At 38.5% G+C, this 26,452-nt stretch overlaps 1 protein-coding gene across 2 annotated transcripts in view; it reads right to left on the bottom strand.

The window, feature by feature from the left end:
* Positions 1-7,197: 7,197 nt before the first annotated feature.
* Positions 7,198-26,452, bottom strand: part of KCNMB2 (potassium calcium-activated channel subfamily M regulatory beta subunit 2) — a 318,093-nt gene continuing 298,838 nt past the window's right edge. For both annotated transcript variants that reach the window (XM_088838986.1, XM_088838990.1), the window contains exons 3-5: positions 25,080-25,250; positions 21,947-22,142; positions 7,198-8,450 (exon numbers count right to left, since the gene is read on the bottom strand). In XM_088838986.1, the coding sequence (XP_088695112.1) occupies positions 8,166-8,450; positions 21,947-22,142; positions 25,080-25,250 (652 nt within the window). In that variant the 3' untranslated portion in view covers positions 7,198-8,165. The remainder of the gene's footprint in view (positions 8,451-21,946; positions 22,143-25,079; positions 25,251-26,452) is intronic.

The following is a 26,452-nucleotide window of genomic DNA, read 5'->3' on the forward strand; positions in this document are numbered from 1 at the left end:
TCTTATGTTACTATTGCTATTTTCCAGATAAAGAAACTGATGCACGAGTAAGGTAAATACATTTCCCCAAATATCATAGAACCAGGATTCAGACTCAGGTCTGAATGTTCCCAAAGCCTGAGTGCTAATCATTTATTTAGACCTTCCCCCTCTTGGGTATTATTCCATTCTGTAAATTTAAGACTAATTATCTCTTATCAGAACTTACCTTTTATGTTCTTCCATAGCCCTGCTCTTAGGTTTCTGGGGTGATGGATGATCCTAGGGTACTTTGGTGTGATGAGGAATTTTTGAGAAAGACAGCATTGTTCAGGGCCATCTGCAATTTTATTGCCAGGTCACAAGAATCTGCAGTTAAACATACTGATTTCTAGTAGTGGCTCTTCAGGGTTTTTTTTGATGGGAAGATTTTCAAATCACAATACAGAGAAATCTGTTTAATTTGCCTACTCTTTATTATTCAATAATAATTCAATTACTTGTTTATTCATTTAAGTGACATTTATTGTGCCCTCCTATATGCCAGGAATTTTATTAGACTAGAGGCTGAGAATATACACTCAAAATAAAATGAAGATGAGTAAAATAAATCCATGTCTTTAAGAATTTTGAAGGGGTAATAGAAAAATGAACTACGACTATCATGTGATGTGATAATTGTTTTTATAGAGGGGTGCAGTGGGATGTTATTAAAGCATAGAATATAAGCACCTACCCTGGGCTTGAATCACCTGGTACAGACGAAGTTTGAGATAAATCTTGAACGGTGTTTATTAGTTAGCCAGATGGATAGAAAGAAGAGAGATCAGAGAGGGGAGTCTCAGACAGAGGAGGCAGTAAATGCAAAAGCCCAGAGGTGTGAAACAATTTGGAAACTTAGGGATGAACACTGATTAGATGGCTGAAGCATAAGAGGTGTGGGGATGACAGTGGGAAACAGACTTAAAAGGTCATTTCACTCCATGATCCCAGTCATTTACAGCAGCAAACTTGTCTGTAACATCCCCATGTCTTGGGATGTAAATTTTCCTAAGTAAAGGCAGAACATCACTCTGGTCTATATGCTATTGTTGAATGAAAACCCCTTCCTTTTAGCAGGCCTTGATGCTTGTCAGTGTCAGGGCTGGTCTGGGTTTGATTTCCTACTTTCCACAAAATGGAAGTGGAAATGGGAGGAATGCCCATGTAAAGGTAGGTTGTAGTTTGCCCAGTGGCTGCTCTTCAGGGATCACAAACTACACTGATATCAGAGGTAAAGTAAATTGCTGGCTCTACCTGATCTTTCAAAGGGCCCCTTTGTTCCAATCTCCATTGGTTTTTAAAAAATTGAGTTTAGTGGTAAATGCTGGCAGTTTCTGAGGCTACTCAACTATTAAAATACTTCATTCTTAAAAGCGGAGAGAGTTGCTGATTTCCACTGTTGGATGATTTGGACATGGGACTTCTCACAAATACCAAGTAGAATCTTCTAAACAGTTTTGGATGTTTGCCAGGATAACTTGAGGGTTGTTAGTATTCAAAGTGTTATTTATTCAGTCAGATATTGTGACATTTTCAAAGAAATTGAGAATTGGAAGGCTTTTTTTGTTGGTGTTAGCACAAAACCCAGGCAGCTTCCCAGGTAGTGCTAATGGTAAAGAACTCACCTGCCAGTGCAGGAGATGTAAGAGATGTGATTTTAACCCCTGGATTGGGAAGATTCCTTGGAGAAGGGCATGGCAATCCACTCCAGTATTCTTGCCTGGGAAATCCCATGGACAAAGGAGTCTGGTGGGCTATAGTCCATAGGGTCGCAAAGAGTCGGACATGACTGAAGTGACTGAGCATGCACACAACACAAAACTGGTTTGCTTTGAATGGCCTTGACTGGCTGAGCTGGACCTGGCTCCTGAGATTTCCATCAACAGTTGCCCAATCTGTATTTAGGGTGCTCTCTTTTTCTAGGAAGTTGAAATTTCCCAGCTGATTATGACTTTCTAGAGATGGACCTAAGTGTAGCAATTGCACCAAATTCTGTGTCTGTCACAACTGTTGGGAAGGAAAGAGTATATTTTACATGTAAGTCTGAGTCCCTAATCTGAATGTGGCTTTCTTCTCAGCATTGTTAGATGTCGGCCACAGCAGCTGAATGCTTTTGGCTGGAGACAGACACTGTTAATTGTTTTGAAATGATGCCTCTGTCATGCTCAAGGATGGCACCATGACAGTCTGTTTGTTTGCTCACCATGGGAAGGAGCTAAGTGTCAGGGCTTGCAGCTGCCTCACAAACTGCTGGGTTTTTAGCACAGCAAATAAAACAGCTGAGCTTTGATGACACTCTAATGGAGGAGGTAGATGAATTGGGGCAGACCTAAGCTGAGGGTATTATATGAATGTCTAGATGTTGAATTCACTGTAGTATTGCAGATGGTGAGTGAAGCTTCCTGTTGATGTCTCTGTGACCAGCTCTCTCACTGCACGGTCTGAAAAGGAACTGTTTGCTTAAATGTTATGACTTGTGAGAAACCCAAGCGGTAGGGAGAACCTGTCTCTGTGTCTCTTCATATGCTCCTTGAATGAATTTATTCCAAAACAAGCAATAAATGGGGCGACAGAATCTGTGCTAGTTTAAATGGGTATTCATCAGCCCCGAAGCATAAGGCCCTTAAGAAAAACACAGAGAAATTCTTTAGTAACTGATGAATAGTGATAGTTGCTTACATTAGATTTTCTAATTCCAAATATCCTTTCCCCATATCCTTTCTTTTAAACTAGTTTCTGTTTCCTGTTAATTCTTTCCTCCTAGGATGATTTCAGTTGCCTTTAAGAGAACTTCTCAGATAGAAGCCAAAATATCCCCGTATCTCTCATTGAGTGAAAATTACAATTAAAAATAATTTATGATAACTGGAAGATTCATAGAAAAATTGTGAAGCAAAATTTGAGCATGGTTCTCCTCTTTTGATTATAACCACAAGGGATTGTGTGAACATGTAATTGCAGGGGGTCATCTTTGCTGTGTACAGAGATTAAACAAGAGAAGAAATAGAGCTAAGAGAATGAGGGAAGTGGGGAGAGAGAAAGAGAGGGAGCCAAATAGTGAAAGACAGAGGTAGTGTGAGGGAGAGATTTTTATGAAGAGACATTGTGACTTCTACCTACAAAAATTTCTGGTACTACTAATTGTGCTAATAGCTGGTGGGATTGTGCAGAGGACCTTGAAACTTCCTCTATGGTCTTATCTCATACTATGTTGGAAACATGTCATATTACAATTTGCAAGAGTTTGGGGATTAAATTTGTTTTAGAACGTGGCTAAAGGATAGGTCTGGAAGCCCTAATTAAGTGATTGTATTGTTTGAGAGAACAACTTCTCTTCCTACCTAAATGAAACACTTGCTCATAAAGTCATTATCAAAAATGCAGAGATTGACATTTCCTTTCAATTCCTTGGCATTGCACTGGAGAATGACACCCTAGCAAGATGAACCCATGGTGCAATTGTAGCAACATTTTGGTTGTTACACAGATGAATAAGGACATAATGTAAAATTTCAGATAGTGCTAATTTTCAGAAGGCTTAAGGAAAGTTCTGACCAACCTAGATAGTATATTAAAAAACAGAGACATTACTTTGCCAACCAAGGTCTGTCTAGTCAAGGCTATGGTTTTTCCAGTGGTCATGTATGGATGTGAGAGTTGGACTGTGAAGAAGGTTGATTGCCAAAGAATTGATGCTTTTGAACTGTGTTGCTGGAGAAGACTCTTGAGAGTCCCTTGTACTGCAAGGAGATCCAACCAGTCCATTCTAAAGGAGATCAATCCTGGGTGTTCATTGGAAGGACTGATGCTAAAGCTGAAACGCCAATACTTTGGCCACCTCATGCGATGAGTTGACTAATTGGAAAAGACTCTGATGCTGGGAAGGATTGGGGGCGGGAGGAGAAAGGGACAACAGAGAATGAGATGGCTTGATGGCATCACCAACTCGATGGACATGAGTTTGAGTGAACTCCGGGAGTTGGTGATGGACAGGGAGGCCTGGCATGCTGTGATTCATGGGGTCTCAAAGAGTCGGACACGACTGAGTGACTGAACTGAACTGAACTGAATCATACTTGAGAGGTACTGTAAGAATAATATTCACATGGATATTAAAGGGTTTAGCTAGCTTATAAATTTAAGTCATTTGTGATTGTTTAGATTCTAATGATTATATTATTAACCTTTTAAAATTGATGTCATTTATGCTATGTTTAGGAGAAGGAAATGGCAACCCACTCCAGTGTTCTTGCCTGGAGAATCCCAGGGATGGGGGAGCCTGGTGGGCTTCCTTCTATGGGGTCACACAGAGTCGGACACGACTGAAGTGACTTAGCAGCAGCAGCAGCAGCATGCTATGTTTATAAATTTTTATTTATGTCATAATTCTGGCTGAATTATTTTCCATGATCTTATATTCTAAGCAAATGGAAGTTGCTCTTTCCTACCCTCCCTCCATTTTTAAATAAAATAATGCTAGTATAATAAGTTAGTTATAGCAGTGTTGATCTGGTTTTGGTGGATTTAGTGAGTAGATACAGGGAGGCGGATTTCAAAAAGTTATCAGAAGAACATTTGGCATTGTCTTATTAGCTGATAACCTATCTCATTTCTGGTCGGATTCAAGTAGTAACTGTCCCTATTGCTGGATGATCCGTGCTAAGGGTGAGAATCCCTGCTAAGGATTATGTATTAGTGTGAGTTTTGGGCATAATGACATTTTAAGCGAGTCTAACGCCAGTCAATCCTAAAGGAAATCAATCCTGAATATTCATTGGAAGGACTGGTGCTGAAGCTGAAGCTCCAATACTTTGGTCATCTGATACGAAGAGCCAATTCATTGGAAAAGACTCTGATGCTGGGAAAGATTGAGGGCAAGAGGAGAAGGGGACGACAGAGGATGAGATGGTTGAATGGTATCACTGACTCAATGGACATGAGTTTGAGCAAACTCAGGGAGGTAGTTAAGGACAGAGAAGCCTGGTGTGCTGCAGTTCATGGGGTCGCAAAGAGTTGGATACGACTTAGCAACTGAACAACAACAACAACAACTTCAAGAGACCATATACTACAGGTTACACTATTAAATGACTTCTTCATTTTACTATTAATAGTAATAATTGCCATTTGGTAGGCATCTATTATATATTATATACAGTGCTAAGCATTTTATTTATACCTTCCTTGGTTAAGCTTCATACCAGCCCTCTGAAGATATTAATATTATCCACACTGATGTGGATTAAAGACCTGTTTTCTGTTTTATTTTGTATATATTATCTTGACCCTTCCAGTAGATTATAAATTCATTCTTAAGAGAGAAGTCAATGGTATACTTTGTAGAATTCCTTACAGTTGCTGCAAATGTGAAAGGACAGAATAGTTTCACCTTAAAAATTGTCTGCTTAGTCCTGCTTCCCTTCCAAACCTCGTGAGTGTTATCCTCCAAAGCCACGGGAATGATTGCCACAATGCGAAAGCTACAAGCTCGGTATTTTCTCATTTCTCATCCTAGTATCTGTTGGGGAAGTTACTTAAAACATCTCTGTGCTTCAACCTTCTCATCTGTAGGATGGGATAATAATAGTGTTCCCTTAGTTGGATTGTTATAAAGATTAAGTTATTTAACACATGCAAAGCATTTAAAACATTATTAGCCTCAGTTCTTTCTCATTTAATAATGAGTATTTAGTTTTGTATATATTTAAGTTACTCTAAGAGGTTGTTTCGGAGAAGGCAAATGGCAAGCCACTCCAGTACTCTTGCCTAGAAAATCGCATGGACAGAGGAGCCTGGTAGGCTGCAGTCCATGGGGTCGCTACTAGTCGGACACGACTGAGCGACTTCACTTTCACACATTGGAGAAGGAAATGGCAACCCACTCCAGTGTTCTTGCCTGGAGAATCCCAGGGACGGCGGAGCCTGGTCGGCTGCCATCTATGGGGTCGCACAGAGTCGGACACGACTGAAGTGACTTAGCAGCAAGAGGTTGTTTCTTTATTGGAATTCAGGAAGGCACTAGTTAACTTCTTCTGGGTGTCATTATTTTGAGATTTCTACAATCTTATCTGATACATCAGTTGGGAATTTTTAATAAAAAACCCAGAGGGAAAGAAAAATTAACTCACCTAATAGTTTTACTTGCACGTGTTTCACTCTTGGATCAATTGAAGGGAGACCAAGGTACATTAAAGGTTATGAATCTTTAGCTCTGTAGTCACAAAGATTTCTCTATTATCTTCAGAATTAAGTTTAAGATGAACTCAGAATTGAGTTTTCCATCATTTTTTCCAAGTATTTATAATATCATGTGTATGTGTTTGAGAGTTAAAAAGGGAATGTTCTTTATAATCTCTGCTCAATTGCTCAGTCGTGTCTGACTCTTTGTGGTCCCATGGATCACATGTAGCCCACCAGACTTCTCTGACCATGGGATTTCCCAGGCAAGAATATTGGAGTGGGTTGCCATTCCTTCTCCAGGGGATCTTCCGAACCCAGGGTTTGAACCCAGGTCTTCTGCATTGCAGGTAGATTCTTTACTGCTGAGTCATTAGGGAAGCCAAAATAACTTTAAAAATAGTGAATAGTGAATCATAGGTTTTTGGACTACCTTGGGCTTATCAACTTAGAATGCAAGAGGTAGTGAAATCTTTCCAATGTAATGGATTTTTTTTTTTAAAGTTTTAGTTACACATTTGAAGTCCTGATTATACCCTATGGATTTGTTTTTGAAAATCAAACTAAGAATTACAATATTGCAGAATCCTTTCTATTTCATCAAGTTAGTTTCACTATTCATTACACACATATGATTTGTAAAATTCTGCAATACCTAGAAAAACTTGATTATAAAAGGTATTTATATATATAAAGGTACTTAAATATAGATGAGAAAGATAGGTGTTTGTTCTTCTGATAGAGATGTTAAATAAAAGATGGAATGTTTTTGTCTAAAACCAGTTCCTCATTTTCCTTCCCCCTCCCCATTCCAAACACAATGTGAATGGCAATGTGAACAAAAGCTTCCTTTAAATCTGTTATTCAGTCCAAGTGTGTGTTAGGGAAAAAATTGTGTATAAAACCTAACAACAAAAAAAGAGAATTGTAAATAGAAAAGTAAAGCATGTAGATGAGACAAATATTCTCTGCTATAATTTTAAAATCCCAATGGGGTATACTTGTCAGAAAGAGAGACTACATACTCATTCATTTAAATATGAATTCTGAAAAGCAATATTCCAACATGTTAATTTGCTATGATAGATTTATCCATTGAAATCAGTCCACCAGTCTCGACCAGCAAGTAAGATCTTAATTTTAACAGTTCAATTGAAATGAAATAAAGATTTTTCACACAAATATCTAAGTAACATAGACTTTCCTGGATTGTATTCAACATTGTCAGTTCACAGGTAATGAAACTCCTGGTACATGTTAGCTTCTCACACAGTAGCAGGGTCTTACATGGAAAAGGGATCTGTTCATTTTCTCTTAAATCACAGGAAGAGATTATAGATTGGTTAATGAAAACAGCTTATTTTTTGGAAATCAGTTAAAAAATCTAAAGTTATGAGTATAAAGTAATAAAAGAAAAATAGCTGCTGGGATTCCCCTCTTCTTTACAGTGATATGGTAGAAATACAAGGAAAACACACAACATCCTTTAGTTAGGAAATCTGGTCCCTTCACTTGCTACAGGGCTCAGCTTAGAGTAAGGAAAGAAAAAATATTTTTGGCTGCAGCTTTAGTAAACAATGAATGACAAAAAATATTGCAGAAATATCAAGAGATCTGACAATTCTGAATACAGATCTTGTCACATTGATATTGCCTATATTCCTCCATGAAGCTTGGCAAATAAATAACTGAGCCCGATTTTGGCAGAAGGAGAGAAGGAAGTACTAGTTCCAGCATTGAACCAAGATTAAGAAAAAACCCAACCAACAAAAAACAGTTATTTCTTTTCCTGAATAATAAAGACATCATGTTTGCATATAGAACAGCTTTTGCATTATTGCTCTACGTATAAGAATATATTAAAGAACTCATAACAGACTACACATTACAAACTTAAGGTTCTTTGGTGAAGAATGAAAGAAAACAGTATTTGAGCTTTAAAGAAAATGATCTCATCCACTTTGATTTTATCTGTTGATCCGTTGGATCCTTTCACAGAGCAGGGAAAGATACTGTGTGAGTTTCACCATGGCAACAATTGCCACACCCCCAGCCATCATACACGTTGGCCAAAAGAGTGAATGGAACAGCACGTTGGAACTGTAGAGTTTGGTTAGGATGACACTCTTCTGGTTTCCTTCTGGGTCAGAGTAGCAGGAGAAGTGTTGGTACTTCCTGAAGTTTTCCATGACAACATTCACCAGGGACATGGATTCTTCAAAATTTTTTCCACACTTAGGTATATAGGAGCACTGTGGAAAATGAGATAAACTGTCACCAGAAAATACTCCTTGTCTGTGTGTGTGTGTGTGAGAGAGTGTATCTGGTACAAGGAGGAGTGTAGAGGCCAACTTAATGATCTGTGAAATAAGCATGATTTTAAAAAATATATATATTCAAACTAGTGCCTCCAGAAACTCTAAGAACTCACACATTGATTAAAACAATGCTTTTAGGTATTTGACCAAGATGTACTTTGATAGCTCATTCATATAATTTAAATATTGATTAAAATCAGATAACTCAAGTGGATTCATTTTGCCACAGCTAAGCATGGTGTTATTCTCCGTTGAATATACTTTTCCACAGAATAGAGTGTCAACCTTTCGTCATATCTGTCCACAACTTACATGTAATATCAAAAGCTGTCAGTTCTCTCAGGGAAGGTAGTTTACTCTTGTCTTTTTTGGCTTGGCTTGATTATTTTCAGTCAAATTACCTTGGCCAAGAAGACAACTATACCCCTGATAAGTTGCTAAAAATGAATCTTGGAAAGTGTAGGGATATTGAATAGTTGAAGAGCTGTGATAAATAGTTCATGCCTAGTTAGCACTGACAAAGTAACTTTTTCCATAAAGCAAGGGAAAATAAAACAGAATTAGTTCAATTTACTCTTAAACTAGCACTCATCTGAGAATTTAAAATATCTTTTCTTTGATCTTTTCACCTATTATCATTCTTGCTGTCTCTCTTCTATATGCCTCTCTTTTTTATAGATATGTTTTTGCATATATTTTCCTAAATTAAAAAAGCATACTGAGTGAAATAAGTCAGACAGAGAAGAACAAATATTGTATGATATTGCTTATATGTGGAATCTAAAAGATGGTATAAATGAACTGATTTATAAAACAGAAGTAGAGTTACAGATGTAGGAAACCATCTTATGATTACCAGGGAGGAAGAATGAGGGAAATAAATTGGGAGACTGGGACTGAAATATATACACTACTATATAGAAAACAGATAACTTATAAGGACCTACTATATAGCGCAGGAACTCTACTCAATACTCTATAAGGATGTATATGGGGAAAGAACCTTAAAAAAGAGTAGATACATGTATAACTCATTCACTTTACCGTACAACATAAAGCAATACAACAGTGTAAATCAACTATACTCCAATTTAAAAAAAAGCAGTCTCTGAGGAGATGAGATCTCTGTGACCCTCTTCCTTGGTCTGTAAATAAGCAGTGAAAAAACTGATATAACAATGAATCTATTTTTTTTAAAAGTTAGGAAAAAAGTGATTTAAGTCACTTTTCTGGGAGATACATGGGCCTTGGTTAAGTCTTTACCCTCTTTATGTTAAAAAAGGGTTTTTATTGCCTCCCAATAGGAAAAAAATTCCTATTCCTTGTTATATACATTATCAAATGATTCAGTTCAGTTCAGTCGCTCAGTCGTGTCCGACTCTTCAAGACCCCATGAATCACAGCACGCCAGGCCTCCCTGTCCATCACCAACTCCCGGAGTTCACTCAAACTCATGTCCATTGAGTTGGTGATGCCATCCAACCATCTCATTCTCTGTCATCCCCTTCTTCTCCTGCCCCCAATCCTTCCCAGAAATTTGATTGATTTATCTGAATTAAGATGGTTAGTGACAAGATTGCTGATAATCTGGTATTTTAATGTGAATTAGAAAACTATGCTGCGTCATTAAAACACTGTTATTCTCTGTTGAAAAATTGTCATACTACACTGACTTCATGAAAAAAACCCATATATCTTACTGATATTACCAGTTTATAAGATGTGATTTAAATGTTGACAACCATGACTTTTACAGTGTGGCACTCCTAGGATTGTACAGTCCTGTACACAACTCATAGGACTGTATAAAGAGACACAGATGAGGTGAGCTGTTGGTGAACTTCGAGGGACACTGATGGAAGTTTTGGGGCAGGATTCCAGAATTCCAGATACCAATTTAGACTTGTATATTTCACAGAAAGGAAATATAAAAGAAATGGAATGCGTTTTGCTAATGGAGTATGTTTGAATGACTCTTTCCCCTGATTTAGTGGGTATTCTGGCACCTCAAATTTTTTTTTTTTTCTGTGCAATAATGATTGGATTATTTGTCTATAAACATCAGGAAGATTCTGATGTTAATTAAGAAATTAGTTTAGAAAGGAGGATGCGCATACTGATATTTATTGTAAACAAGGCTTAATGTTCTCATACAAGGGCTGGTTGATACTTTCAGATTTAATCAGCTAAGAATAAATGTGAGTACACTCATAAATGTGAGTACTGCAGATACCTGGTACTAGCACAACATTAAGGGTCTGAAAGTGTCCCTGAGAAAGCAGAATTTCTCAGCAAGTTATAACTTAGTATGAAAATTGGCCTATGACTGCTATGAAACAAATTTTCTACCAGTTGGATGCTTTCTGGATCAAAAGGGTTTAAAATAATAAGGGGATACCTTTATATTTTTCCTTTTTCAGAGCTGCCCAGATCATGTCTATAATTTTTTTTAATGCTTTGATTCGGAAAGCATTAAAAAAATTTAAAGATTTTTGTGGTTGAATTAAAAATGAGCCACTTTAGAATATAAATGCATCAGGCTTCTTTATATTTTGGCACCAAGAGAGTTTATAGTAGTAGTTTTAGTGGCTAACAGTACTAAGTTATTGAAATGATCTCAATAAAAATGGCATTTCATTAAAAATAAAGTTTTTTCATTTCTTATGCTCTTGTGAATTGATTTGACTTAAAAAATTTTTGGATAAATGTTTATCAGTTAATGACAATAATTTTGTCACTACAAAAGATTCTTCCAGATACAATGAGATATAAATTACTTTTGAGACCATTTAGCAAGGCTGTAATACAGAAGTTGCTTTATTAAAGTTTGAAGCTATCAAGGTCTCAAATGCACGTGTTTGAACTAGCCAGATGAGGCGTGTCCCATGTGGTTGGATGTGGGTCCTCATGGCCAGTGGCACTTAGAAATGCAGCTCCACATTACTAGTGGAGAAAAGATTCCTCTGCTCTTGTGCTTTTAGCTTTTTCTAACCATGCCACCCACCCTCCACCTTTCAACACACATAAACTGTCTCCCACTAGACTAATATTATCCCTGAAAATTCTACCATATGTCAATCATTCAGTTGCTTTTATTATTGGTGAGAACTTTTGTGCTTGTGAATGTATGAGGTAGTATAATAAGCCCCTGACATGTCATCAGGAGATCTGGTTACTGTGTTACTGTTTTTCTATAACCAAGTTACTTGGCTTGTTGATTCTCCTGAATTAACTTCTTTATCTATATAATGTGGTTATATAATATATATAATATATATATTAAGCTATTAATTAATGCTATATATAATTAATTAATGTTATATATAATTACTGTATATATTGATGCCAAGAGTCTTCCTGGCAGGGGTGTGTGAGGGTTAAATTATGAATATGCGTAAAGCCTTAATAAGTTTTTACTAATAAATTTTTTATTGAAATGTCCCATTTGTCTGTATGATCTATAAAATCTTTAATTACATGCTCCATACTAAAGTACAAAAACTTTAAGGATGGCCACCTCATGCGAAGAGTTGACTCGCTGGAAAAGACTCTGATGCTGGGAGGGATTGGAGGCAGGAGGAGAAGGGGACGACAGAGAATGAGATGGTTGGATGGCATCACCGACTCGATGGACATGAGTTTGAGTGAACTCCGGGAGTTGGTGATGGATGTGCTGTGATTCATTGGATTGCAAAGAGTTGGACACGACTGAGCGACTGAACTAAACTGAACTGATATGGTTTTTACAGGAACAGACTTGTTTGATAACTCTTGTCATGTGTTCCTTGTTTTTGTGTCCAAAGAGATCTGACATTATGCTAAACCCTACATTAGGATTCTAGATTTCTGCTTCAAAGTATAGCCATATGTTTGTTTCTAAGACTGGTATGAATTTGGGGTAAGGATTTAGTGATCTTATGATTTCATCATTTATGTGATTAGAGTATGTAGAATGCATTTCAACAAATGAAAATTTGAGTAAGTGATCTACGCTTAGTTGGAAACATGTAATGTAGATTGAAAAGATAAAATCCTGGAGTTCTTAAATCATTCTTTTCTGATGGAAAGTATGGTCTAGGAAAAATTTTATTTTAGAGTGCATGATATATAACACAAAGGAACATAGGAATAATAATTTTATATATAAGACACTTGCAGAATACACAGAATTATAAAAAAAAAAAAATCTTCATGACCCAGATAATCACGATGGTGTGATCACTCACCTAGAGCCACACATCTTGGAATGTGAAGTCAAGTGGGCCTTAGGAAGCATCACTACGAACAAAGCTAGTGGAGGTGATGGAATTCCAGTTGAGCTATTTCAAATCCTAAAAGATGATGCTGTGAAAGTGCTACACTCAATATGCCAGCAAATTTGGAAAACTCAGCATTGGCCACAGGACTGGAAAAGGTCAGTTTTCATTCCAATCCCAAAGAAAGACAATGGCAAAGAATGCTCAAACTATTGCACAATTGCACTCATCTCACATGCTGGTAAAGTAATACTCAAAATTCTCCAAGCCAGGCTTCAACAGTACATGAACTGTGAACTTCCCGATGTTCAAGCTGGATTTAGAAAAGGCAGAGGAGCCAGAGATCAAATTGCTGTTATCGTTGGATCATTGAAAAAGCAAAAGAGTTCCAGTAAAACATCTATTTCTGCTTTACTGACTATGCCAAAGCCTTTGACTGTGTGGATCACAGCAAACTGGAAAATTCTTCAAGAGATGGGAATACCAGACCACCTGACCTGCCTCTAGTGAAATCTGTATGCAGGTCAGGAAGCAACAGTTAGAACTGGACATGGAACAGCAGACTGGTTCCAAATAGGGAAAGGAGTACATCAAGGCTGTATATTGTCACTCTGCTTATTTAACTTATATGCAGAGTACATCATGAGGAACGCTGGGCTGGAAGAAGAACAAGCTGGAGTCAAGATTTCTGGAGAAATATCAATAACCTCAGATATGCAGATGACAGCACCCTTATGGCAGAAAGCGAAGAAGAACTAAAGAGCCTCTTGATGAAAGTGAAAGAGGAGAGTGAAAATGTTGCCTTAAAATTCAACATTCAGAAAACTAAGATCATGGTATCTGGTCCCATCACTTCATGGCAAATAGATGGGGAAACAGTGGAAATAGTGACAGAAATTAATTTTTTGGGCTCCAAAATCACTGCAGATGTATGAATGACTGCAGCCATGAAACTAAAAGATGCTTGCTCCTTGGAAGAAAAGTTATGACCAACCTAGACAGCATATTAAAAAGCAAAGACATTTCTTTGCCAACAAAGGTCCGTCTAGTCAAAATTATGGTTTTTCCAGTAGTCATGTATGGATGTGAGAATTGGACTATAAAGAAAGCTGAGCACCGAAGAATTGATGCTTTTGAACTGTGGTGTTGGAGAAGACTCTTGAGAGTCTTTTGAACTGCAAGGAGGTCCAACCAGTCCATTCTAAAGGAAATCAGTCCTGAATATTCATTGGAAGTACTGCTGCTGAAGCTGAAACTCCAACACTTTGGCCACCTGATGTAAAGAACTGACTCATTTGAAAAGACCCTGATGCTAGGAAAGATTGAAGGTGGGAGGAAAAGGGAATGACAGAGGATGAGATGGTGGATGGCATCACCGACTCAATGGGCACAAGTTGAGTAAACTCTGGGAGTTGTGATGGACAGGGAGGCCTAGCATGCTTCAATCCATGGGGTCGCATAGAGTCGGACATGACTGAGTGACTGAACTGAACTGAAGACACTTGCATACCATTTAAAATTTGTTTATATATATATATATTTCTTTCTTTCTTTTTTTTTCCTTTTTTCCTTTAACATGGCTATAGGCCCTTCTTTTGTGCCTAACATATGACTATAGAGGGACTTCCCTGGTGGCTCACATGGCAAAGAAGCTTCATGCAATGCCAGGAGCCCTGGGTTTGATACCTGGGATGGAAAGGTCCCCTGGAGAAGGGAACAGATACCCACTCCAGTATTCTTGCCTGGAGAATTCGATGGAAAGAGGAGCCTGTTGGGCTACAGTCCATGGATTGCAAACAGTTGGAGACAACTGAGCAACTAACACTATGACTATAGAAACCTAGCAAAGCTCTGCGGCAGCCATTCAGGGGAACATTTAGACTCACATCTTTCTTCTCAATCCTGAATTCTTTTGTGCTTTCCCCAATTTCTTAAATTCTCTTTAGTACTGAAAATACAGCGATGGCCCCACGGCATGACCTTTCATCTTCCAGCTGAGGAAACCTGGGTCCTGTCACCTTCTTCTGACCGTCCTTTTCCTTCCAACAAAGATCCAGCAACCGCATCTCCTCTCTAGTTCTTTGGAAAAGAACTGAAATTTTTTGTTTCTTAGCCTCCCTTCCAGAATCTTTCACAAGAATAGAGTTATTTTTATTCTTATGATGGACAGAAGTTTTGAGAGAGTACCTGTTGGGTGTTTGTTTAGACATGCTTCACTAGGAAATTGTGAAGCAAAAAGTGACAGACCTTCAACCCAAAAATAAAAGCCATGGGGATGAGTGTGGGCAGTAGGAGGGGGATGTTTGGCTGGATAACCTCACTGGTCAGGATAATCTCCTTTTCCTTATGACAGTAGGAAGGGAGCTGTCAATTCTCAAGATCACCTAAGGGAAAGGGTTTCGTTCTCCACTTGTTCTTTTATTAAAAAGGCAGTGTCTTATTTCGGAGAGGAGTTAAGTTTAATGAAATCTAATGAATAGTTTTTGAGTACCTCTAAAGTACCAGGTTGCGTGCTGGGCATAGGCACGAAAAACATAAACAATTTGAAATGGATCATTAGAGAGAAATAGGACAAAGGTGGGAGGAATGAAATGGGACAGCAATGAGGCTTAAAAGGCTCTCAGTAAAAACTCTACACTTCACAGAAAGAGACGTGAAAGTGAAAGTCATTCAGTTGTGTCTGACTCTTTTTGACCCCATGGACTGTAGCCCACCAAGCTCCTCTGTCCATCAAATTCTCCAGGCAAGAATACTGGAGTGGGTAGCCATTCCTTTCTCCAAGGGATCTTCATGACCCAGGGATTGAACCTGGGTCTCCTGTATTACAGGTAGATTCTTTACCCTCTGAGCCACTAAGGGAGACGCTACACTTCACAGAGGTGGGCCACAAATTTGCTCTCAGAACTCTGTGGTATCTAGGGCATACTAGTTCACAATGCCTATGAGATATAAAGAAAAGCATTGCTCATGTGAAACATAAATATTCTTGGTTCCGAAGTCAGATAGAACTTCTTCAATGTCCTCAGACAATGAGTGTTGTATACCTGTTTATTAAGCATACATGGTGTGCCAGGCTTTGTGTTCTGTGCTGGAGAAGGGGACATAATCCCTACGTTAAAAGGATGTAGAGATATACCCAACTCTCTGTCTTGGAGCACTCTGGCCCACGGGGATATTCTGAACTTTTGAGTTCTTTGAACCCTCGTGATGGACAGAGGAGATGAGAGAGTAAACTAGGATGTTATTTTCATTCCCATTTGAGACTTTTAAAAAAGTGAATCTCACAAAATCTAGTTTAGAGTTTAAGTTTGTACTTGTAGTATCTGCTTGATTTTGGCAGGTGGGACTGTTTGAAATGTTTTGTAGAGGAGAGGAAAACAATATTCACAGTCTGCTATGTGATATGGTTTTCTGCAGTACTGAGACACAGGTCTCTCAATAAAAGTTTTCCTTTTCTGTGTTTCTCAGAGCTTTCACATTTGTTATGGCATTTCTGCTTGATGTGGAGTAGAGGGGAAGCTTAAAAGACCCAGGAAATCCACTAATGAAATAGGAGCCGTGTAGAGCCTCAGGATTAGTCAGTAACCACAGTAGATTGAACTGGGGAGCATTCAGGTCCATGATGTGTCCAATTAGGCCTTGAGAAAGTCAGATATCAAATCTGATCTTGCCCTTCACCTGGTCCTCTTTCTCAGCAATGGAAAGAATTAGGTTCATTTTCCAGGTTTTTCTTCTTGATGCTCCGTGCAAGCTGTTTGGGGGAATATTCTTCCCTCCATTTCTGCATAAAGATGCCCTTAGCTGTGCAACAATTCACTTTTGGTGAGTAGTGACTAAACTTTGTCAATCACAGAATCATTTCTGAATCTGTGGTACACAGGCAGCTTCAGCAAATATCCAATAAATATTCCTAAGTTTGAGGTCCTAATTATGGGGATGTCGTATGTCAAATTTTCAGGCACATTTCCCTCCTCTCTTTGCAGGGTGCACTTCTGTCTAATATCCATTCTGTGTAAACTGGTGTTGAATATACAATTTCGTCCCTATGGAACACAGATAGTTCTATTCCTTGCTCATGGCCTTTTACTTGATCCTAAGCACCTCTTGACTTATGATAGGATGGCATGGATTCTCACCTATTCACTAAAATATACCATCAGAAGGGTAAATATTTCATAGAATTTATAATTTTTAAAGCTCTTATCTTTACTCTCTCAAGAGAATGTGCTGTTTTGCTTTTTATCATGTTGAGGTGAAGAATTAATGCTTTTGAACTGTGGTGCTGGAGAAGACTCTTGAGAGTCCCTTGGACTGCAAGATCCAACCAGTCCATTCTAAAGGAGATCAATCCTGGGTGTTCATTGGAAGGACTGATGCTAAAGCTGAAACTCCAATACTTTGGCCACCTCATGCGACGAGTTGACTCACTGAAAAAGAGTATGATGCTAGGAGGGATTGGGGGTCGGAGGGGACGGGGACGACAGAGAATGAGATGGCTGGATGGCATCACCGACTCGATGGACATGAGTTTGAGTGAACTCTGGGATTTGGTGATGGACAGGGAGGCCTGGCATGCTGTGATTCATGGGGTCGTGGAGAGTCAGACACGACTGAGCGACTGAACTGAACTGAACTGGTAGGAAAACAAAGTTTTAACCTCTCAAAGGAGATCAGCATTGAGAAGTTTAACAACCACAGTGAGTCAGTACTCAGCCACTGTTTATGATCCCAGTGACAGCCTTGTTGCCAGGAGAGGCAGGGACCCTTGAACCTACTTGCAGCTCCTAGAGATTGTTAGTCAGTCAGTTGCTCCATCAGAGCATGCCAGCTTATCAGCTTAAGCAGCTTCAGTGGTACTAGTGCCAAGAGGTTGGTCACTGGGTTTAAAAGCTAAAGAAAAAGAATATATGAGAGAGTGTGAAAATTTAAAAATAAAATCCTTTTGAATCTCATTCTATAAAGAAGCAGAAAGTTTGACTGATATCTCTGTGCCTCCTATTGTCTCAAATCAAACATTTTCAGTAGTGGGCCTTGCTGCTGCTGCTGCTGCTAAGTCACTTCAGTCGTGTCCCACTCTGTGCGACCCCATAGACGGCCTTATGTATCAGTAAAACCATGCCCATTCCTTGGTAACTATAGGAAAGCTTACTATTTTTGGTGAGCTTGGGGAATAGTAATAGGAAGGAGAGGTGAAGATGGAGCATATTTTAATTTTCTTCCCAGGAATATTTTGTATGTTTCTCATGCTACCTTAAGATCGTGGTTTTGTGACCTTTTGACATGGTAATAACTGTATTTTCAATGTATGTATTATACTTCTGATTAAAAGCAGAGGACAGCTAACCAGAGAGTGAAGAATCACTGGGCCAAGAAGGTGAGCCTACTGTTTGGTGTTACCTTTCCCCTTGGAGTGTCTGTTGATTCTAAAAGGGGCTGAGATCCCAGAAGGCTGGATGGAATTTTTGATAGCCTTGTAGAGCTAGGGGCAGGAATTATCATTACAACCTATCAGGGCCCATATTGACTTTGGGTTGGGACACTTCAAGGCTGCATCCTAGGAGTGATGGTCAACCTGAAGAAGATATGTCCTCACAGGGACTTCAGCTCAAACTTGAATATTTCAGTTTATGTAGTCAGAATGAGGTGATCATGATTTGTACCTAGGGGCCTTGCAGAAGCAAATGGAAATAAGTTTTGGAAAAGATGACATCATGACATCAAACTAGGCTTAAAATTGTTTTTATAACTATTTTTTCAGATGTGATGTCTGACATCTAATAAAAAATAGCCAGACATTACAATGCAGCATGAAAACAAACAACAGAAAATAGAAGAGGCCCACTGGGTCTTCAGATTTCTTGAAGTCATCAAAATAAACTTTAAAATAACTACAATTTTACTTTTTATGTTGAAGAATTTAAAAAACAAAAATTAGAATATTGCAGAAAACTAGAAAGTATCAAATAAGATTGAAATGGGTATTCTAGAAATGAAAAATACAGTAAGAGAAATTAAGAGCTCAATGGATTGTGGGTTTAATGATAGATTTGTCAGAGCTGAGGAAAGAATTGCAAATCAGAACATAGGTCAATATCTAGAAAGAAGCACAGAGAGACAAAAGGAGGGAAAATACTAAAGAGACAGGGAGACATACGGGGGATACAATGAGAATGCCTAATATGGTCCATTGGAGTCTAGAAAGGAGAAGCAGGAAAGAATGAGAGCAGAGAAAATATTTGATGAGATAATGACTGAAGACCCCCTAAAATTGTCAAAGAACATCAAGGAGCAGCGGGAGAGGCCCTTGGAACACTAAGCAGGCAAGATAAAATAAATATTCACTTTGGCACATAATAGTAGTTCAACTGTGAAGAATTAAAGAAAATAATCTTTAAAGCAGACCAAGATTACCTTCAAAGAAGTAGCAATTAGACTGAGAGCTGATTTCCAAATAGTTCTAATTCTTACCAGAAGACAATGGATTGTTTTCAATGTACAGAAACAAGAAAACAGCCAACTTAGAATTATATACTCAATGAATAGATACTTTGAGAATGAAAAGAAAATATTTTCAGACAAATGAATACTTTCAGAGATTTCTTTAGAGAAGCTATTGTACTAAATATTAAAGAATGTTCTTCAGGAAGTAGAAAAAAATGATCCAGATAGAAGACCGAAGATAAAAGAAGGAATGAAGAATAAGGAAATGGAAAATGAAGGGGACACATCTAAATAGATAACTACTGTATGCAAAAGCAATATAATGTCTACATGGGCTTAAGGTACATGTAGAATAAAAATAATATGTAACTTGAGAAGAGAATAAATGAAGGTAAAATGTTTTGATATCCTAGATTAGTCAAGATTTCAAGTTGTAATGAGTAGTTAAACACTAAAAGAATGGTAACAGAACAGATAACTTCCAAAAAATAGAGGGGAAATGGAATCATAAAAATAATCCAGTGAGAAAAGGGTGGTCTTTTCATAAATGGACTTGGGCAAATGATTGTCCATATGAATAAAAAGAAAATCTAGAAACTTGACTCTTGCATGAAAATCAATTCCAGGCAGATTGTACTCAAAATGTGAAAGAAAAAAAATAACATTTCTAGAAGATAATTTGGGAGAATGGCTTCATGACTTCTGGATAGGTAAAGACTTTTTAAACAGACAGCAGGACAGTCAAACGACTGAAAAAAAGAAAAGGAAGAGAAAGAAGAAAGGAAAAAAGAAAAATAAATATTGACAAGGACAAGATTTGGTTGCACTAAAATTAGAAACTTCTTTCATTCAAATACATCATTAAAAGAGTGAAAAGATGACATTTCACATCCAGAGAAGATATTTGCAACACAACAATCCAGGAAGGTTTGCATCTAGATTTAAAGAATTCCTATAATGAATACTAAGAGGAAACAATCCAATGGAATCAATTCAATAGAAAACAAGGGACTTGAACAGACATTATACGAAAAAAGATATTCAAAATGCCAATAAATGAATGAAAAGGTACTTGATGGCATTAGTCATCAGAACTGCAAAGTTCTGATTTCCTGCAGTGCAGGACATGTTTTATTTCTTTGCTTTCATAGTAATTACGTAGAGGATCTCTATAGGTGCTTAAGCTGCACTTTTTCATTTCTTGCATGTCTCACAGTTAAAAACAAGGTAATAAAGTAAACAATGACCTAGTATCATGCTGACAGCAGACAAAATACTGGTTCTAAAATTTTAACGGAGACTTTCTATGAGTTTTACTCCCAGTTTATAGCTTACATATTGCATTCACAGGGCTGTACTAATAAAACATCAAGACAAGAAAATGGAAATATGTCTCAGTTTTTCATGTCTATTCAATTTTGGCCAATTTTCAATTTCTTAGAGATTTGAGAGTTTTATAAGTATCCATAATTACAGGTCAGTTTTGATTTAAAAACTTGATTTGAGGGATCTTGAAAAACACACATTTTGTGGGAGAACTAGCTATGTATATTTGTAGAATAGGATTAAGACTGGTATTGTTTGTGTTCTTTTCCACAAATGAAAGGAAATCAGAGCAGACCTTGTGTCTTCATAGATATTTGCAAGAATTCTTTTAAGTTAATGTAACCAAAAGGCAAGGGTTTCCTTATTTGTGTTAATATATCAGAAAGCAAATCCTATGTTCTAGTATCAAGCTCCACAGCTTTGGGCTTTTTCAATATATATAATCTGTATCATTTAACTGCTGATGATTGTAGAGTTTTTACAAGAAATACTAGAATTGTGACAGTTGTATCCTGGTGATGAGGGCCAATTGTCCTATTAGAGAATGGCATCAGGTTGTCTTGGCCTATGAAAGTCCTCTGGCCATCTAAATTGCTGCCATCAATCGAAAACACAATGTATTTAACTTAAAATTGATAATGGCAGGTTGATTCTGCTGACACTTTACTGGTTATCCCAGACCTTTTAAATGCAAATTGTATTTGCAGCTTTAATACAGAGATACTAAACGTTTAACAGGTGCACTTGAATATATTAGTGCTGGAAAATTCAGCCTCGGTGAACCTAACATATATGAAGAAACAGGCACAGGCACACGTACTGTGACCGTGGGTTGAAGGTCTTGCCTGTGCTTTGCTGGACACTCTCTGTACTCTGTTCTCATTCTCACAGTGAGCTTTCAAGGTGGTCATTGTTATTACCTTTTTAGAGAAGAAGATATTGGGGCTCAGAAAGGTTAAGTTACACCTCCAAGACCATACAACTAAGTGACAAAGACCTTAGAAAAGCAAAATACAGTTTAACCCCATGGTTCCCAGGCATATGACAAATACCTGTTGGGTTTTTTTTTGGCTTATATAATTCTGATTAAGCTGCACATTTGCTTTGAAAAATTTAATCTATTTGTGTATAAATAAGGATATGATGTTTACCCTTCTAAATGGAAGTAAAGGCTAAATCTCCACTGCTACAAAATGGGGACTGATTTGACCACGACTTGCACAGAAAATAAATGTTTCTCAAGCAAGAATCAAGTAGTGCAATGAACTCTGTGACTAGGTGAGGCAGGGTGTACTTTGTAGTGGCATGTTTGCTTTGAAATGCTGGCACAGAGAAACTGCAGACAGAGATGAATTGGTGTGGAGCTACATGAGGGCGAACGAGATGCAGTGTGTGCCAGGCTCCTACCTTCTGATTGATTTTTATTGTCTCTTCTGTGTGGTAGAGAAGGAGCTTTTCACCGGAGGAAGTCAGGTTAACATACACCTGTAGGCAGGGGTACTGAGAGAGTTTCCAGCAGTCCGGACCACAACTGAAGGAGCAGTTAAATGTCTCTGTGATGGACGCATTCAGCAAGGTGCACTGCGCCTCCTCGGTCCACACGCTACACAGAGAGGAGAAGAGTAAGCACAGATGCCAAGGGCACAGAAACCGGAAGCAGAGGAAATCATTTGTCAGTTCCTTGACCTGAAGAATCTTCCAAGTCTATAATACAACTTACTTGTACGTGTATGACTTTGCATAGAGCAGCTTTGTCAACGTGAAAGTTGCTCAGTCATGTCCCAATCTTTGCGACCCGTTGGACTATACAGTCCATAGTATTGTCCAGGACAGAATCTGGAGTGGGTAGCCTTTCCCTTCTCCAGAGGATCTTCCCAACCCAGGGATCGAACCCAGGTCTCCCACATTGCAGGCGGATTCTTTACCAGCTGAGCCACAAGCTAACTGCAATATAAACATAGATAAACTTTGCTTCACATCTGAGAACTTTCCCAATGATTTCTACCAAATATAGTATCATCTTTTCAAATGCTTGATTTAAATTAGATTTTTTTCCTTATAAAATTCACGAGTAAGGGTAAGGCAGCATCTTTTTACATGAGAGCCTGTACCCACCCTGCATTTCTACATTGTAACCTGCTTCCTGTCATGCCTTGGTCCTCGCCTCACAATGTCTGCTACTTTGCAGGCAGAGAAGATGTAAGGGAGAAGGGGAGGAGAGATGATGAAAGAGTGGAGGGGCTTAAGGTCTGGTGTGATAGGTGAAAGGACAATGATGCGTTTCTTTAAGGTCTTCCTAAAAATGGAGAAAAGATAACTTCATCTTTTGATTATACCAAGAGCCATCAGTTATTGTACCCCTTTCATCCTAATTGATGCTTTACATACATTGTCTTTTTTGTCTTATATGTTGAATATGAAATTCTTTTAAAGGTGAGTGAATTGACGGTCAGAGAAGTCAAATGCACGCAAAGACTTGTAGCTAGTAGGTGGTGGAAATTGTGACTCCACCCAGTCCTGTATTTCTCTAAAGCCCAGGCTCATTGTGTGGTACTGCACTGCTTCCCCACAGTGGAAAAGAGGCTATTATATGAAATTAACAGATTCCTATCCATGTCCTGAGACCTCTCAGTTAGAAAGGTTAAACAAACAAACAAAGAAAAGCCCTCGAATGACCCATTGGTCAGCTTTTCATTCTAAAATATTTATAATTTTATGATCAAGAGTAATATTTGTGATTAGGAAGTAATGTACCCAGAATCGATGTTTCACTTCTGGACGTAAACTGATTCCCAGAGTGATTAGAAAATAGCATGTTTCTTTGCAGATTAATAGCTCTTCCTTTTGCTGGACGTGTATTAATAGGGCCCCCCTTTTCAGGTCCAATTTTGTACAGAGCCAGGATTCAAGCCCTGACTCCTCTGGTGTGGCAAATTTTCTGGGGACTCGAGTGGTCAGATTTTGCTTATACAAGGAAGAAAAAAAGTCTTAGATGATGCTAAGTATTTGTGAGTATTGGAAAACAGTTTTGGAATCAGTGAACTCTGCGGCCTGAGGCGTCTGTGCTTTCCCTGAGAAGGAGTAGAGCTGAAAGCATCAAACAGGGTAGAGCAGCCATAAATGGGAAAGATGATGGCCTTAATTTTAGCAAATTACTGTGTTTCAACTAGATTTTGCTTCTAAAATGAAAGTATTAATTTAAGTGGGGAAATGAATGCCACAAAATGGCTTGATTCTCTTTTGGATTGAAACCTCAGTTTTTCATTTGAAAGGGCCTCATTTCTTTAAACTGAAGCGTCATGAGACTTTCTTGATTAGTTAAAGTAATGCTGGGCTTTCCCACGCTCAGAGTGTCCAATACGGACAACAGCTAGAAACACTGGGGAGTTTCGTGGCTTACTAAGGGGGAACACACTTGCCAACTTAGTGTTTGTCTCTGTATCTATTTGGTAAACCCAGGGCAAATACTTAAATAAGAAAAGTTCAAAATCTGTTATTTTAGAAAGTGCAAAGAACACCAGATTTGAGCTCCTTGCAATAATGTAGAGGGGTGGGATGGGGTAGGAGGTGGGAGAGAGATTTTAGAGAGAGGGGACATATGTATACCTACAGCTGATCCATATTGATATATGGCAGAAACCAACACAATATTGTAAAGCAATTATCCTCCAATTAAAACCAGATAATTAATTTTTAAAAAGTGCATAGCAGTGTTTGTCAGCCTTTTAGAATCACCTGGGGAACTTCAAAAGTTACTGGTGACTGGGTCCCACTCCAGACCAATTAAATCTGACATTATGGAATGATGGTGGTGGGGCCTGGGTGTCAATATTTTTGAAAGATTCTCAGGAAGTTGAAATGTGCAGCTGAGAACTGCTAGTGTGTGGGCTGACGGAAGAGAGGGCTGTGGAGGAAAAGGAACATGCGTGGAGAATGGACAGAGGTGTTAAGAGCCAAGAAGAGGGATTCTGAAATTAACAGGATGTAGGTTTGAATCTTGGCTCTTCCTGCCAAATACTAAAGCTGGCTCACTAGTAAAGAATCCACCCGCTAATGCTAGAGACACGGGTTTGACCCCTGGGTCAGGAATATCCTCTGGAGAAGGAAATGACCATCCAATCCAGTATTCTAGCCTTAGAAATCCCATGGACAGAGGAACCTGGCGGGCTCCAGTCCATGGGGTTGCAAGAACTGGACATGACTTAGTGACTGAACAACAATAATGACACTGCATATTAGATCTTTCTTGAACCTCAATTTTGCTAATTTAATGAGTATATATATACTTACCTTACAGAACAGTTGTGAAAATTAAAACAGTAATGTAAGGCAAGTCCCTGGCACATAGTAGGTGGTTTGCACTTAGAGCTATTTTTATCGTTATTATTAGATAACATCATTGACAGTAGTATGTGCCAGGCACTGCTGTAAGTGCTTCATAGCAAAGAAGGTAAGAAAGAGGACCTCCGAATTGCTAAGCTGTGTGGGAGGACGGAGAAGGAAGACAAAAGACAGCATCCCAAGCACCCAGGGGTGTTACCTCTGCATGTATGAACGCAGGAGTGTGATTCCCAGCAGAAAGTACATCATGATGGAGCACACCATCATGGCCAGTCCCAGAAGAATGGCCCGGTCCTCTCCTGCTTTCAGTGCTGTGACAGTTTTCCTTTTGTCCAGGAGGTCGTGGTCCCTGATTTTTTGGTAAATATTTCTGAGGTTGAAAATAATACAGTTTTACATGAAGTTCACAGTTGCTCAGTACAGCCCTAAAGAATAAGTCTCTGCACAGGCCTTCCCAAGGCAGAGAGATCGAGAGGGGCCCTCCAAACCTGCCTGAGTGCAGTTGGACCCCAGCACATGACCACTGCATCCCAACACATTCACACACCCAACCCTGAGAAGAAACAAGTCTCCAATCTTTACTTGGGGTGTATGTCTAGCTGTCAATACTTTTTCTTTTTTTTTCTAAGTCTGAAGAAAGAAAGCAATGACATCAGTTGTTTAGATAATGCTTTGGGTTTGTTTCTTTTGCCAACCCCCAGTTGATCATCACTGATCTTTCTATAGCCCCTAATACCTAATGGAGCATTAATTCAAATAAATGGCAACATATATCAGGAAAGTATAAACTTAATGTTTTACTTTCTCTCAGTAGTAATAGACAGAATTTATTCTGGTTAACATTCTTAAGCATAGGTTTGCTTAGAGCTCTGTTGATTTGAGATTCGTAAGAAATGTGGAGATGTCCAGTGGTGACCCAGCCTTCTTTTTTTGTTTGGTAAACACTTAAGCAAGTTTACAAAAATGTCAGTCAGATCAAGGCCAGACTCCGAAAGTTTGGATAGTTTTATTACTATCTGTAAAATTTTTCAATGATTAAAGAAACAAAACAAAACAGATTAGAGTCACTGTCTTCTAGTTCAAAACCTGATTTCATGGCTTACGTGTGAGCTCTACAACTTCCCTATTCTAATTTCTAGTTCCTTGAAAAGTGGATATAATGTGTAACTATGGACATGAGTTTGAGTGAACTCCGGGAGTTGGTGATGGACAGGGAGGCCTGGCGTGCTGTGATTCATGGGGTCAAGGAGAGTCGGACACGACTGAGCGACTGAACTGAACTGAACACTGTTATGGTTAAATGAGATGACAAAAGTAGGCGGAGAATGACTGACTTGAAGTATTTAACAAATGTTTCCATTTGCTTTATGGCATGGGCATTAGAACATCCAAAATTGCTGTTCTTCGCCAAAGAATTCCTAAAAGACAGAATGGCACAGGAGTGAATAATGTAAAAAGCTTCTTAGTGGAGGGTTGAATTTGAAACTAGGTCTGAAGGAGAAGGCAGAAAAGAAGTGAAAAATTGCTGGAGGTGCTGGCTGGTGGGAGAGAGATGTGAAAAGTATGGGTAGG

Source organism: Moschus berezovskii, chromosome 1 (assembly GCF_049115385.1).
Source record: "Moschus berezovskii isolate FMDL1 chromosome 1, NW_MosBer_1.0, whole genome shotgun sequence".
NCBI lineage: Eukaryota > Metazoa > Chordata > Mammalia > Artiodactyla > Moschidae > Moschus > Moschus berezovskii.